The sequence below is a fragment of the Microcebus murinus genome, chromosome 6 (assembly GCF_040939455.1).
Source record: "Microcebus murinus isolate Inina chromosome 6, M.murinus_Inina_mat1.0, whole genome shotgun sequence".
Lineage (NCBI taxonomy): Eukaryota > Metazoa > Chordata > Mammalia > Primates > Cheirogaleidae > Microcebus > Microcebus murinus.
Window position 1 is genome coordinate 107,504,523 of NC_134109.1, and position 17,248 is coordinate 107,521,770.

The 17,248-nt window shown below is 35.9% G+C and overlaps 1 protein-coding gene across 2 annotated transcripts in view; it reads left to right on the top strand.

Moving 5' to 3' along the window:
- The window catches only part of ARIH1 (ariadne RBR E3 ubiquitin protein ligase 1), a 120,460-nt gene that overhangs the window by 52,499 nt on the left and 50,713 nt on the right, over nucleotides 1-17,248 (top strand). For both annotated transcript variants that reach the window (XM_076004534.1, XM_076004535.1), the window contains one exon: nucleotides 16,111-16,255. In XM_076004534.1, coding sequence (XP_075860649.1) covers nucleotides 16,111-16,255 — 145 coding nt within the window. The remainder of the gene's footprint in view (nucleotides 1-16,110; nucleotides 16,256-17,248) is intronic.

Sequence of the window (17,248 nt, forward strand, 5' to 3'; positions counted from 1 at the left end):
CTCTTATTTGCCTCATCCTGCTTATGTTAGCCTGTAGTTAAAACAAATTTGTCCTAACCCTAAAAATGAATTTTATTCTTTTTAAAAATAATTTTTGGGGCCTGATACAGTGACTCATCTGTAGTCCCAGTATTCTGGGAGTTCAAAGCAGGAAGATTGTTTGAGACCAGACTGGGAAACTTGGTGAGGCTCCATCTCTATAAAAAAAGAAAGATTTAGCTGGGTGTGGTAGTGCATACAGTTACTTGGGAGACTGAGGCAGGAAGATCACTGTACTCCAGTCTGGGCAACAGAGTGAGACCTTGTCTCTAAAGATAGGTAGAGAGATAGATTTATTTATTTATTTTGAGCAAAGATGAGGAGCTGGTAGAGAAAGGACAATTTTAACTTTTTTATCTGTCATGGCAGCTTTCCATACCTTTGCTATTATTTTTCTTTCCAGTCTTCTGGGTTTTTTTTTTGTTTTTGTTTAACTATGTAGAGTAATTTTTCTTCATTTTACAAACTAAATAGAATTTTCTCTATTTACTAATTTCTTCCCATGATCCTCCAGATGAAGCAAAACAAAGCAAAGCAAAGAATCAGAACTACAGCAACAACTGTATCTCTCTAACTTTCCATCTGAGCTTTGATACTATCATAGTTTTTATAGGATATTACTTCCATTTTTTCCTCTGTCATGTCTTGAACCTATTCTTCCTTTCCTGAAATATCAGTCAGGGGTTTAGTTATAAACAAACTTTAAGAGGTAAAATGAAATAGGCATTAAAGATTGAGAATCAAGTGTGAAGGCTGTGCAGCCAGGAAAATGCCAAAATCACAGTGTCAGATTATTTTAATGGAGGCATTATCGCTGCCACCATTGGGCACAGGCATCACAGCACCTATTATTGATATTGGGCATGTGACACCAAGACTAGTGCTTTTGCCGTTGCAGCCTCTGAAAACTGGGTATCTTACTCCTTTAATAGAGCAAATTCCTCATTGAACCTTCTTCAAGTACTAAGTGGGTTTTTTTTGTTTTTTTTTTTTGAGACAGAGTCTCACTCTGTTGCCCTGGCTAGAGTGCCGTGGCATCAGCCTAGCTCACAGCAACCTCAAACTCCTGGGCTCAAGTGATCCTGCTGCCTCAGCCTTCCAGGTAGCTGGGACTACAAGCATGTGCCACCCTGCCTGGCTAATTTTTTCTATATATTTTTAGTTGGTCAATTAATTTCTTTGTATTTTTAGTAGAGACGGGGTCTCGCTCTTGCTCAGGCTGGTTTTCAACTCCTGACCTAGAGTGATCCACCCGCCTTGGCCTCCCAGAGTACTAGGATTACAGGCATGAGCTACCGCGCCTGGCCTAGTACTAAGTTTTTTATAAACTGTCTCCTTATTCCAGTGGGAGAGACTGGGAATGTGATTTGTCCATTCTTCCCCTTCTTTTTATGACAAGGGAATACTCCTAAAAATCCATCTTCTGTCTACCTCTCTGGCTTCTTCTCTTTATTTGTATATCTTTTTCTGTTCTCATATTATACTTTAGTGTACTACAAAACGTTTATGGTGGTCAAGTTCATTTTTGTGCCGCCTCAACTTTGCAAATGTGTTTTGACACAGGGCTTCTGTGGATATCAGAGTAGCCCATTAACTGTGCAGCTCTAGGCAGCATCTTTGGAATTGTACTGTCACTGCCCCAGGCCTGATTTGCTTTTCTTATTGTCCTTTTTTCCTAATTATCCCTCAACCCCCAAGCTTTACTTCTAAGACAGTTTTTTTTACTTTGTATTCCTACACATAACACAATTCCTAATATATAGTTGATGTTTAGTTAAGTATTTAGTTAAGTGCAGCCATTTCTAGATTTTCTGTAATAGAATTTTATTGAAATTACAACATGAACATAAATCGTATTTCGTTTTGGCTGGATTTAGAAACAAAACAATACAACAGGGAGCTGCTTTAGAGTTGGTAATAAGTAAAAACATCAGTATCTTCTCTCTTGTAGCTCATTTCTTACAGGTCTATTTTGATAAGTTTTAAAAACTCATTTTATTTAATAGTACATAAGGCGAGTGTTAATGAGTTAACTGGCATGTTTGAGGTGAGGGGAAGTATCGGTGATTGAAAACTTCTAACAGATGGTATAATCAAAGAATCCTGAAGAATTTCAGTGTTTCCTGGACTGTGTTGCAAATAGCTTTTCACTTTTTATTCTGAAGCATTAATATCCATTTAATGAGTAGGTACTAGAGTTAGCACTTGTGATTATGATAATGTGGAACTTTTCTTAGCCACATTAGTAATAATATATTTAATTTCTAGGATGTGAAAGTAAATTTGTTTTTTCAGAAACCTTGCTTTTGTGAAAAACTTCCTTACTATTCTTACCTAGTATAGTGGGATTTTTCCTGTTTAAACAATTCTGGTATTGGAGAGTGGCATATGGTAAGAGGCAAAATGTACCATCTCCTTATAGTATAATGGTTAAGAATGTGGGATCCCCACTCCACCATTTACTAGCTGTAGGAACTTGGAGCAATTTTCTTCCTTTGTCACCTCATCTGAAGTGATTTTACTTTATCCATTCTATTGTTCCTAGTCTCCTTACTAACTCAGTACTTTGTAAATTTCAAGTTTTTTTTAAATATCAGCTATATGTAAGAAGAACTTTAACAGGGGTTGGGTGATATGAGGTATATACAACAATGCATTTCACAGTTGACCCCCACAGTACTTAGAGATATAGTTTTATGGGCCTTAGGTGAGAAGGGGTTTATTGATGAGGGTGGCATTTGGTTGGACAAGGAGAGGGGCAGGGAGTTGAGAACCTCAGTATTTCAGGTTCAGCATACAATCAATTAGGAAAAGTTTAAGGAATATATGTGTTGAAAGATTATGTGACTGGAGTACATGAACAATAGAGGGGAAATGTTTAATAGGCACATTATGAAATGCCTTGAATTTTAAGCAAATGAATTTGGATGTTTTTTTCCTGTCCATTGAGAAGCCCTTAAAGGTTGTTTTATAGTGAAATATTGAGAACATTATTTCAGAAAAAGAAATCTAGTAATATAATAATAGGAGCTGATTGGAGGCAGGAAGGCCAATTGGGAAACTATTTTAACAATCCAAGTTAAAGGAAAATATTATCCTGTTTAAGGATGGTGACAGCTAAATTGACAAGAGATGGTAGATGCAAAAAATGTAAGAGTTTTAATTGAGACAGAAAATATCAGAGAGTCTGGGAAACTTATGGTAATTTGGACCATTCCTTTCACTAAAGACAACAGAAAAGGCTAGATGAAATTATGAAATGTCTTTTGAAAATTAAAAGCATCAAAGAATTAGTAAGATAGGAATTAGAGAGTTAAGGCCTGAGAGAATGTGGGAATCTAGAGAAGTGAGCTGAGATTGCCCTCAAAGTATAGGCTGGTCTAAAAGAGGTAGCTAAGAGACTGAGCTGTGAGTTTTATTAATTCTTTGGTTAGTGGTGTGAAAAGTTAGAGTATTAGACCCACCAAGAGTGAGGATTGATATGCCATCTCTTGTAAAGACTGAAGATGGGAGCCAGACTCAATGGTAGGCACCCAAAGTCTCAGTTATTCAGGAGGCTGAGATGGGAAATCGCTTGAGGCCTGGAGTTTAAGACCAGCCTGGGTAACATAGCAAGACCCCATCCAAAAAAAAAAAAAAAAAGGCCAAAGATGGTCTTCATGTGTGTTGGGTGGCCTTGAATTGGAATAAGATAGTCCCAGAATGTTAATGCCCCCAGGCACGTGACTGATAGAAATGTAAATCATCTCTAGGGGAAGAACATTATTATCTAAGACCTCAAACTATTTCCTCAAAATTACTTTTCTAATTAAAACGTACCAACCTGGGACTGAAAATGTTAGAATTGTCACACCTAGAAGAAAATGAGTATGTTATCACCAGGGAACTGGTAAGTATGAGCTGTAACTCAGATTTAAAAAAACTCAGAATTTCTCTGACTGAGCAAAATAAGCAAAATTAACTCAGCGAATTAATTTAACAGCAGATTGGACAAAGCTGAATACAAGTTTCTTGTATTGGAAGATGAAAAAGCTCTCCAGAATTAGGCCTATCCACTCAAAGATAGAAAATACAGGAGAAGTTAATAAATACAGAGGCTATAATGAGATGGTCTCATTGAATCTTAGAGAGGAGCAAGTGTGGCTGAGGCAGTATTCAAAGATGTAATGGCTAAGAATTTTCTGGATTGGTAAAAAACGTGGGTCAAAGATTCGAGAAGCCTAACAATTCCCATGCATAATAAATACCTCTCCTATTGATTTAAAGATGTACAGTTTTTCACATTTTAACATGTCTGAAATTTGGATGCATCTTTCAGTTGATTGACACTTAGTCGAACAAGATTGAAGTTTTGACTTATGTGAAAATTTCCCCATTATCAGCTTCTGGTAAGATCATGACATTTCAGTACCCAAACTATTTTAGAGATGATGAAATATGGTGAAAAGAAATCCACATTAAAAATGTGGGCATAATCTACATATTTTATCCTGTGTGGTAGTTATACACTGGTGTTAGTTTATAATCATTTATAAGCTGGATGTTTATGTACTTTTCTAGAATTGTGTTATTTAAAACATATACACAGGCTAGGTGTGGTGGCTCACGCCTATAATCCTAACACTCTGAGAGGCCAAGGTGGGCGGATTGCTCAAGGTCAGGAGTTTGAAACCAGCCTGAGCAAGAGCGAGACTCCGTCTCTACTAAAAATAGAAAGAAAATAATTGGCCAACTAAAATATATATAGAAAAAAATTAGCCAGGCATGGTGGCACATACCTGTAGTCCCAGCTACTCGGGAGGCTGAAGCAGAAGGATTGCTTGAGCCCAGGAGTTTGAGGTTGCTGTGAGCTAGGCTGATGCCATGGCACTCTAACCCAGGCCAACAGAGTGCGACTCTGTCTCAAAATCAATCAATCAATCAATTGATCATATACACAGACATAGGATAAAGAACAAGCTTAAAGGGATGATTTAGTTTGTATTTTGGACAGATAACATTAATAGTGCCTTTGATACCTACCTACAAGTAAATCTAACATTTTGCCAAGATAGTTCACTCACTGCCCTCCTTGGCTCTAGTATCAAATCTGTCCTGAATTTAACTTTGATCATATCAGTTCATTTTATCAACCTCTGCCACCTTTGTGGTTCCTACCACATCAAAGCTATGTTCTGTGGGTTTGAAAACCTTTCACGCTTTTACTCTATTCTTTATGTCTGTATACTACAACTGTACACTCCCTTGTGATGCCCTTTACTATTCAGTCCCTGACTTCCTCAAGAGCTATATCTTTGCACAGATTCAGAGAGACCCAGTAATATTTCATTCTGGGATTATGCTCACGGGCATCATGTACTACAATTCTGTACATCACATACAATTTATACGATGCTTCCTGGATCTCCTTATTTTCTTAATTCTTACCATATTTACTGTTAAGTTGTTCTGACTTCTTGAAGTTAGTTGCTGTTTTCTGTGCTTCTCTAGGATTCTTCTACTTTTTGCATGCTAAGTAGCATGTCATATTGCAAATAGATATTCATCTCTTTCCTTGAAAGCGATTAATGTTGCAGCCAGCACAATTTACATACACAGTTGCTTAATATGTGGGGGAACTATGTAAAATGAAACTTGATTGTATACCCCCTGGTGTTTTGATTGATTATTCTTAGTTTTAACATAGCTAAATATTAAATATACTTGTTTGGTTTATAGGCTTTTAACATTTACAACCCGAAGACTTCCATTAAATATATTGAAAAACCATTATCGAAATAATAAAGGGGTATTTCTTTTTGTGTACTAGAAGAAACTATATATTTCTCTTTAACTGGAATCAGATCCATTATTGCATAAATCACAAGCAATGTGTTTTAATTTATTTTCTAAATAAAAATGTGTAGTAGAATGAAAAGACCATTGAGCAGAAGGTGTAGACTTCCTTTGAATGCACATATTGGGAAAGAATGCAGAAGCTGTTGCCTTTGTTTTCACTGAAGTGAAAAATAGCTTTAAAAAATAATGGTTTCTGGCCGGGCGTGGTGGCTCACGCCTGTAATCCTAGCACTCTGGGAGTCCGAGGCGGGCGGATTGCTTGAGGTCAGGAGTTTGAAACCAGCCTGAGCAAGACCCCATCTCTACTAAAAATAGAAAGAAATTCATTGACCAACTAAAAAATATATATTAAAAAAAAAAAAAAATTAGCCGGGCATGGTGGTGCATGCCTGTAGTCCCAGCTACTTGGGAGGCTGAGGCAGGAGGATCACTTGAGCCAGGAGATTGAGGTTGCTGTGAGCTAGGCTGACGCCACGGCACTCACTGTAGCCTGGGCAACAAAGTGAGACACCGTCTCAAAAATAATAATAATAATAATAATGGTTTCTGTTAAGTGTTTTTTCAGAAAGTAATGAAAGTTTGTACCTTCTCCTGGGGAGGGTAGAGGAGGGAGGAATATGTATAAAGAAGTTATAATGTTTTGGATTCTGTAAAATTGTTGAAGTTCCTGGGACCTCAGATTAAGAATGTATGTGTTAGAACAGGAGTCCTCAAACTACGGCCTGAAGGCCACATTCCGCCCCGCTAGGACATTTATCCGGCCCGCTGGGTGTTTTTGCTGCTGCTACCTGTCATGCTTAGCAGCCGACTGGTCCTGGGCCCACAGTGTGCACTCTCCAACGGTCTGCGGGACAGTGAACTGGCCCCCTGTTTAAAAAGTTTGAGGACCCCTGTGTTAGAAGAACATGGTAAAATTGAAATAATCATAATCAGGCCAGAAACATGGATAACCACAAGTGAAGATGACACGTGTATCTTTAAGTGTGACTGGAACACCCTGTGAAACCAGCATCTGTGTCTTCTGAAGCCTCTATTGTAGAGTTCTTCTCTATTCTGTCTTAGAAAGGGAATAGTCACTCTCTTATTTTTTAAATGGCCTATGTAGTTTAAGATCTACTTTGAAAGTTCATGAGTGTCAATAAATAAAACCTTTTTCAAAAAAAGTTAGCAACATGTTTAATTGTTAAAGCTTGATAATGGGATGGTGGGAGTTCAGTTTATTTGTTCACTTGGCTTTTGTATAGTTAAATTTTTCTGTAATAAATGAAGTTTGGAGCCGTTTTGGAAGGTGGCATAATTTATTGTGTTCCTGTTAGGATTTTGCTAACCCAAGCCTAGAAGGAATTGTCTTACGTCTCTTTCACTGTGGTTGGTTCCTTATTCTACCTTTCTTCATTGAGGCTCAGAAACAAAAAGGAAAAAGTATGGCAAAAAGTTTCTCACAAAATTATACAATAAGATTTTCTACTGCAACTTGACAGTATTAATCACTAGCCTCTTTGTCAAGTAGTCCTTTGATTAGCATTAAACATACTCAGGAAATTTTATTATAATGTTGTTTTTATCAGATTGACCTTTCCCTAGTAAGAGAAAAATCTTGTAACCTCAAAAAGTATTCTACTTTTTCTTAAAATACGTGAGCAGTATGTTTATTTAGCTGTAAAAATTACATAGAATATGGCCAGGCGTGGTGGTTCATGCCTATAATCTTAGCACTCTGGGATGCTGAGGCAGGAGGATCACTTGAGGCCAGGAGTTCCAGACCAGCCTAAGCAAGAGCAAGACCCTGTCTCTATAAAAAATAGAAAAATTCCCTGGGTGTGGTGGTGGTCCCTGCTACTCAGGAAGCTAAGGCAGGAGGATCACTTGAGTCCTCCAAGAGTGTGAGGTTGCATTGAGCCATGATGATGCCACTGCACTTTCACTGGGATGACAGAGTGAGACCCTGTCTCAAAAACAAAAACAAAAAAACCCTACATAGCATACATTTATATTGAATTGTGAACGAAATTATTTTTTAGAGATTAGCATAAGAAACCCAAAAGTTTTAAAGCAAGTTCTTATAGACTCTCATAGTCCTTATTTGATCTTTTTATGAGGGCCAAACAAGATTTTCTGTTTCTAACCCCTTAGAGAGTTTTGGTTCTTTGGGATTCTGAATGTTACCTACTAGAGATGCATAGGTATGCCAGTCACCTTACATTCTAATTTCAGTCCTTCTTTTGAAAATCACAAAAGTGGAGTGATATCTTTTAATTTGTTTGAAAATTAACATTCTGCTTCAGGAGGCCTTTGTAAATTTAAATTTTTATCAAAGTAACACAATCACCGTTTTTTAAAAAGTCTAACGCTTTTATACAAGGGTTATAAAGGAAAAATAGTGCTCCAAACCCTCAGTTCCAATCCCATTCCTCAAAAGAGAAAGAGCTATTTATTTCAGTATTTCTTAATAACTTGTTTATGCTACTGTACTCTACTATTGGCTTCTTTCTGTGGAAGATGAGGATTAGCTTCTGAAACTAATGTCTATGGTAGAGACGCGGAGGAGGGGGGAGAGTCCTCTTTCCTAATGTGTCTACTCTCTTGTTCTGTATTGCTGTTTTAAGACTTTCATTTTCATGTCTTATGTGCTGTTTTTGCTTTTTATAAATTTGATGACAGTTCTTGTTCATTCATATGAGGTAAATAAATTGAAGCTATTCCTCTGCTCCTTTGACGTTTTTTTCTTATGCATTTTCTAAAAATGGAAAAACACTACCCAATTAGAAGTAGGTTGATGTGGCCAGGGGAAAAAGGTGAACTGCAATTCTGAGAAGGAATCTAAGATTTGCCATGGATTTTTTTAGTCATTTGTCAAAACTATAATTTTGATATAGAATAATTGTGACTTTTGTAGCATTTTGAAGTCAATGTCTGGTACCCATAAATTGCCACATGAGAATGTTGAACAAAAATAATTTGGTCATTTAGAAATAAAAGTGTGTACATGCATGTTTATACATGGATATGTAAAATAATAATGTAAAATAATAATTCTGGACAGTTTCCTAAGTCCCAGTTTGCTTAACTCTATTTCTGTAAACATAATGAACAGAAAAAAACCCTAGAGAGAAGAGAATTTATAGTTTACCTTTTTTTAAATTGACAAATACTGATTGTATGTGTTAAAACCTTAATCTAGAGAAAGCTAAGCCATGGGACTGAGGGATGCCCTGCTTTTGCCCTTATCCCACTAAGGAAAGTCTGGGCTGAAGGGAAAACCACACTGCTCTTCTGTTTTCATTTTCATTAATATGATTTCTTGAAAAGGATGAACGGGGTTGCAGGATAGGAGCGAAGCAATTTCTAGGATAAGCTTTGCAGCTGTTTACCAAAGTCAATGAAACAGAGAGAATATGTAGTTAACTCATTAAACAAGGTGCCTGAACTGTAGTGCTTCACATTGAGTCAGTCCCTCTTCATTTTGGCCTGCTTTTCACAAGCAAGGATGTACATAAAAGCCAGCAAACTGAAGGAACTGTCCAATAGTGCCCAGGTAAACAGTGTGAAGAGTTAAGAATCCAGCCATATTCTTGGCTGTAGTAATCCTAAATAAAACTATTGTAATTAGAAGAAATCAGTTTCTGTGTTCTCTTAAGAAAGTTAAAATGAACGTAAGACTGTATGAGATGAGAGATCAAAGGTAAACTGATAAAACAAGGTGAAAAGGAAGCTGACAAAAAAAATGAAGGGACAAGTAATAATCTTGTAGAACTTGAAACCACTTTGGCAACAGAAAGAAGTAGAACAGATATTATAGAAAATAGAGATCTGGAAGACAGGAAAAGGACAAAAAAGGAATTAGCAAATGGTAGACATGGAGGACAAATTAATAGGGACCTGGTACAAATGAAGCACAATCTTAGTAAGTAAGGATCTTGAAGTAATTAATGCCCGTGGCATTTCAAAAGAGAAAGTTACTAGGTCATTAAGTATAAAATGTCCATTTTCAAATCAAAAGTTGAGTTTATTATATCTCAAGAAGCAGTACAATTAAAGTATGCACCTAAACTATCAACAAGTTTTGCCATCTTAATGGTTGCTTGTTTATACCAGCAGTGAAGAAGCGTGGAGAGCAAGTGGTGATGAAATCTTGAAAGACGTTTTCCACAGCTTGTTGAGAATTAGATATTTCTCCTTGTAAGAAATAGCGGTCCAAAGCCTGGAAGAAATAGTAGTTAGTTGGTGCAAGGTCTGGTGAATATGGTAGATGACAGTTTCCAAGTCTAGCTTCTGTACTTTGAGCAGTGTTGTTAGTGCAACAAGTGGTTGAGCCGTTGTCTTGCAAGAGGATTGGCCTGTCTCTGTTGACCAGTCTTGGCTGCTTGATTGCAAGCATCCTTATCATTTCATCCAGTTGGTTGCAGTAGGCATCTGCTGTAGTCAATTGACTAGGTTTCATGAAGCTATAGTGGATAATACCAGTGCTAGACTACCAGACACCATTAGCTTTTTTTTGATGAATATTTTGTTTTCTACTGTGTTTTGTCACTTCATCTTTATCCACCCATTGTGCCGAATGCTTGTGATTGTCAAAAAGAAGCCATTTTTCATCACACATAACAATACAGTATAGAAATGGTTCACCTTTATGTCGTGACAGCAAAGAAAGGCGAGCTTCAAGATGATTTTTCTTTTGATGCTTGTTGAATTCATGTGGAACCCATCTATCCAGCTTCTTTACCTTGCTGATTTGTTTCAAATGGTCCAATATTTTTGGAATAGTAACATCAAACCTTGTTGCTAATGCACACGTAGGTTGAGATGGATTCGCTTCCATTACAGCCTTCATCATTATCCATCTTGGTGTCAGGTCGCCCATGTGGCTCATTTTCAAGATGAAAATCACCAGAATGGAACTTCTTAAACCATCAATGTGCTGTGTATTCATTAGCCACGTCCTTCCCAAACACTTTGATGATATTTCCAGCTGCCTGAATTGGTTCCACGACAGAATTCATATTCTAAAATAACATGAATTGTTTATTTATTCATGGTTTCACAAAAATTGCTTTAAAATTTTTTTAAAAGATGATCACAAGCGACAACAGGCATTTGAAAGACTGAGGATATACTTGCATGATAAAAACAAAACAGGTCAAAGTGAAATGTCAGAGATATCAACTGTCAAACTTAGTACTTAAGGAAATCGGACATTTCGTACTTAATAACCTAATAATGTTTAGAATAAACCCTAGCAGAACTGCTAAACTTGAAGTATAGAGAAATAAACCTATGTAGATGTGCCAGAAAAAAAGGATTTGAGTTATAAAATGAAAAAAAATTTTGACTACAGACTTCCTCAATAATAATAAGTAACAGAAAAAAGTGGAACATTGTCTACATAAAGAATATTGAAGAGAGGGAGCCAGCTGTGGCTCATACCTGTAATCTCAAGCACTTGGGGAAGCTGAGACAGGAAGGTCACTTGAGGCCAGTTCAAGATCAGCCTGGGCAACAGAGTGAGAGCACGTCTCTACAAAAAATTAGCCAGGCATGGTGGTGCATGCCTGTAGTACCAGCAGAGGTAGGAGGATTGCTTGAGCCCAGAAACTCGAGGCTGTAGTGAGCTATGATTGTACCACTGTACTCCAGTTGGGCAACAGAGTGAAACCTTGTCTTCACAGAGTGAAACAAATAATAAAATAAATAATTTTAAAAATCGAGTATTGAGAAGGGAATGGATTTTAGCTGAAGTGAGCATTTGAATATGTGTAAACATTTCAAGTATGACTAAGTGATTAGGGGTATAAAGTTTAGGAAACAAAAAGTTTTTATTCTTGAAAGAAAAGCTACTGCATATAAAAAGGATATAATTAGTTAAAAAATTATCAAAAATTATAATCAACTGGGAAAAGCTCAAGGAAATTCCAGCCAAAGCCATAGGGTTCAGTGTAGGGTTGTATAACATAGGAACAATCCATGTTTATTTAACACATTAACTGCTATGTGAGTTGTATTTAACTCTCACTAGTTTTTATCCTGGAGCCCTGTGAAGCATATATAACTCACATGTCTATTTACCTTGAGCTGCATGAACTGTTTTTTAAGTTACATATACTCATGTACAGAAAACAATAAAAAATAACAAATTTCTCATTATATTAGAAAGGATCATTTTGTTTCTGAAGTTTTTATTCTATTTTTCTAATAAGACACTGTAGCCCCAAGGAAATTTTTTTTTCCTAGTGTGGCAGTATGTTAAAGATGACAAATGAAGAAATAGGTTTAAATATTAAGTTATATAGGTAGCTCCTAGTAAAACTAAATTAGAGGCCGGGCGCTGTGGCTCACGCCTGTAATCCTAGCTCTTGGGAGGCCGAGGCGGGCGGATTGCTCAAGGTCAGGAGTTCAAAACCAGCCTGAGCAAGAGCGAGACCCCGTCTCTACTATAAACAGAAAGAAATTAATTGGCCAACTGATATATATATATATAAAAAAAAAAAATTAGCCGGGCATAGTGGCGCATGCCTGTAGTCCCAGCTACTCGGGAGGCTGAGGCAGAAGGATCACTCGAGCCCAGGAGTTTGAGGTTGCTGTCAGCTAGGCTGACGCCACGGCACTCAAACTCTAGCCTGGACAACAAAGTGAGACTCTGTCTCAAAAAAAAAAAAAAAAAAAAAAAAAAACTAAATTAGATTTCAATATCTTCCAAGTAACCATTTTGAGGTCAGGGGTGGACAGAACTTATAATAAGTAGAAATAAACATTTTAAAATGTTACTTCTCTTGTACATAAAACTTAACTATGATAAAGGAAAAGGCTTCTAGGCTTACTATGCCCAAGAATATGAGTAGATTCTTATTCTCAGCTTCCTACTCTGTTTACTCGGTAGTATTTGTAAGTTCTTTGGTGGATTCTAGAACAGATCAAAAAGCTATAAACTCCAAGCAGGGCACTGTTTTATCTGCCTGCAGTCCTAGCTGTTCAGGAGGCTGAGGTGGGAGGATTGCTTGAGCCCAGAAGTTCAAGGTAGTAGTGTGCTGTAATCACACCTGTGAATAGCCACTGTACTCCAGCCTGGGTAAATTAGTGAGACACTGTCTATTAAAAAAATGGCTATAAACTTCAATATATGCCATCTTTTAAAAATACACTGAAAGCAAAGGAATTCAGATCGATAAAACCTTAACATATGTAAGAATAAACTTACTGAAAAATTTGCAGGACCTGCATAGTGAAAAGAAGTTGTAAAACTATTGAGAAGTAAGATAGGGTTTTGAATTAAATAAATGTTAATTCTTCAATCAATATTCTCTTGCTATATTTGTAATGAAAGTTCCAACAGGATTTTTTTTAACTTTAACAAAATGATTATACCTTAACTTGAAAAAATAAATATGGGAGAATAGCCAAGAAAATTCTATAAAAGCATAATGATAAAGGGACCCTTAAAAAATCTTGAAAATTTTTCAAAAACTATAAGAGCAGGAAAATTAATGGAATAGAATGGAGAGTCTAGGAATAAACTTTTCTGAATGTTGAAAATTTGGTATATGGCAAAAAGATCCCTGGGGAGAGTTAGTCTTTAAGAAGAAATTGGATGTTTATAATAAAATGCCTCTAGACACGAAGGCTGCCACAATAATAAAATAGTTCGCATTGAGGTTTACATTCTAGCAGAGAAAACAAAAAAAGTAGTGATTACAGAGTTAGCAATGTGGTAAGTGCTGTGAAGAATACAAAGTTCCAGTCGAATGCAAGTCAAGGAAAACTTAATTGGGGGGTGAGGAGCTGTCCAAAAAGGCTTATTTGAGGAAGTAAGGTTTAAGCTGAAACTTAAAGGTGGGAAAAAGTGTTTCAGACAGATGGAACACCCTTCAGTAAATGGTTAGCTATTTGGATTGAAAGGAAACAGAATGCCAGATTTACTTGTTACTATGCAAAAATAAATTCCAAGTGAATCAACAATATTAATAAAAACAGATTTAAAGGAAAGATCTGAATAATCATTAATGAATGTTTATAAAAACTGTTTGGGTATAGAGGTCTTTTAAAGCTTGGTATGAAATATAGAAATCACAGTGGGGTGCATGATAAATTTGCCAACATAAAAGTTAAAAGTGGTAATAAAGCATTACTAAACAGGTTGAAAGGCAAGTTAGAGACGGGAAAGAGAGTTACTTTTCCTGTTTATATACTGAACTCTTATAATAGGGAATAAGATTTCCACAGAAAAGTATGTTCATTCTCACTAATAAACAAAGAGAGACAAGTCTAGATATTTTTTCCCCATGAGATGGGCCAAAATTTTAAACTAGGTTTGTTTGTATGTGGAACATCCAAATGTCCTTCAGTGTAACCTACAATGGAATATTATGCAAAACTGAAAAATAATGTAAGATGTTTATTGTCAAAGATGTCTGTTCTTTTAAATACTGTGTAGTGAAGAAAGATTATAAATCTGGAGTATGATGTTCTTTATATGAAATTATAGGCACATGTCTTTGTGGCTGTATTTGCATAGAATCCTGTCTAGAATATTAACTAAAGTATGAGGAAACATTAGTTACATGTAATCAAATTTTGGATGACAGAAGTTTGTCCATTTTTGTGATCATGAATATTTTTTATAAAATAGTTAATTTTGATTGATAATTTATTTTGTTGAAGTATCCCATGATCAAAGCACTTATAAAAAGATATTTAGTAGTCTTAGGACGGTGATATGACTTGTTATCACTTGAATGATTTTTTCCTGTGGTAAGTGGTACATCTGAATGTCCACTTATGGTAATATGGTAAGTGCTTTGCCACAAAGCCTGAACAAGACCTTCATTAAAAATATTGGAACTCTCTGCAAAAAAAAAAAAAAAAAAACCAGCTAAAAATATTTGGAATTTTCTTCTAAGTTTTAATTATTTTTTAAATTGAGAATCTCCTGTTTGTATGTAAAGAGCATGGTAGTTAATGAAACCTAGGTTTTACAAGCTAAAAATTAATTGACCAGATTCTGCATTAATATTTTTGCTGGTTATATTGATTCACAGATTGAAAGTTTTTTTTCTTCTGTTGCTTTCCCCTTTAGAATATTAAGATAATTCAGGAGGTCAGGGACCATGTCTTATCTGAATTAATGGGAAACACGGTGCTAGGTATTTATCATTATCTTTAGTAAAGAAGTTTGCAGTTTAGTTAAAACTCTAGGCTGGGCCCGGTGGCTCATGCCTATGATCCTACCACTCTCGGAGGCCAAGGCTGGAGGATTGCTCAAGGTCAGGAGTTGGAAACCAGCCTGAGCCAAGAGCGAGACCCCGACTCTACTAAAAATAGAAAAAAATTAGCTGGACAACTAAAAATACATAGAAAAAATTAGTCGGGCATGGTGGCTTATGCCTGTAGTCCCAGCTATTCGGGAGGCTGAGGCAGAAAGATTGCTTGAGCCCTGGAGTTTGAGGTTCCTGTGAGCTAGGCTGATGCCATGGCACTCTAGCCTGGTCAACAGTGTGAGACTCTGTCTCAAAAAACAAAACAAAACAAAAAAACTCTAGATAGTACTTGGCATGCTATACTTTTGATATCTTAGATATTGAATTACTTCTGTATGTTTAAGTACATAATTTATGAAAAGCCAATATATAGACAATTTATTTCATATAAAAATATTTTAAGGTTAACCTTTTTGTTTCTTCCTTTTTCCCTTTTCTCAGTAAATTAAAAAATATTTCAAAAGACTATTTAGAAAACAAGTCTATTATATAGGATGAAATATGTAACAATTTCATTTTTGTGGGGGAGTTAGGTATGATTTGTAAATGCTACATTAAAACTAATATATTTAAACTGGTTTAACTACAGTTATTAATAAAATGAATTTATTGTATAAAATTCAACCTAGCTATTTAAAATTGATTAACTCTTCATAGGTTCCACTAGCAATAGTACAACTTTCATCCTTAAGTTTTAGTTGTAGTAATAGCTTAATTTCCCAGTGCTCTTATTTTAAAACAAAGTTAAAAGAAAAAGAGCAAGAAAAACCCAGTCTACTTTCACACACACACACACACACACACTTACACTTCTATTAGCTACAATTTGTGGCCATACAACTCTCATTTCCTCTGAGTAAAAGGGTTATGATCTTGCTTTATTTTAATTCAGTTACTTGCTTTTCCCTATAGAAAATCAGGTTTTTGGAGAGCTCTAACAGTGTGCTATTGCTGGGCTCTCATCCTTTCTGTTTAAATAATGCAGGTACTTTGATGGAAACCTGGAGAAGCTCTTTGCTGAGTGTCATGTAATTAATCCAAGTAAAAAGTCTCGAACACGCCAGATGAATACAAGGTCATCAGCACAGGATATGCCTTGTCAGATCTGCTACTTGAACTACCCTAACTCGGTGAGTATCTGGTAGTTTAAGGGTAGGACTGACTCTGTATTTCAGAGAGTAAATCAACTTTCATTAAATATCCAAAACAATTATAAAATGTCTTTAATACTATTTACTAGGAAACTTTCAGGATTCTTCAAAAGAAAAGATTTTCACTTATACAAATTCATTCTCATGCAGATTCTTAAATATGGCAAGTAGGGACAGAGTTGGAATAAAACCAATAATAATAGGAATAGAACTGAAAAATTGGTGTTAATTTGTTAAGTTTATGTATCCCTCTTAAACATTTATTGTACTGAGATGATTTAGAGTGTTTAGTAAAGAACTTTTAGGTTTAAATAAACATAATCTTCCTATAAAGGTCTTACTTTATTAATCACCATAAGAAAATTGTATTTGTGGCATTTAAGGTGTTAACTTGAAATTTAGCTCTAAGATGTTTCAAGATATATAAGGAATAACTTAATTCTATGATGATTATAACTATGTTCATATTGTCTGCTTTAATAGTTAAGTACCTCTTTCTAATAATTGCTATATAAAGGTCTTTGCCACCAGTAATTTATTTATTTATTAATTTGTTTGTTGGTTTATTAAGAGATGGGGTCTCACTGTGTCGCCCAGGCTGGAGTGCAGTGGCTATTCACAGGTGCGATCATATATACTGCAGCCTGGAACTCCTGGGCTCAAGCGATCCTCCCACCTTAGCCTCCCAAACAGCTGGGACTACAGGCGTGCACCACTGTGCCTGGCTAGTATTATATTTATATTGAAGCTTTTTCATTCTTTATCTTAATTTCATATGTGTGTCTCTTTGAAGGGAGCTAATAAGTTCACATGAATAAGTAATTAGAAAGGAAGTTTTAAAAGAAAAGGAAGTGCTGTTAGAGAAATGGAATGATCAATGAGTTAAATAAATTTAGTAGGTAAAGTGCTGGACTGAATTTCCAGATTCTCAAGTTCTGATCATAGCTCTAACACTAAATATTTGGCTTTGGG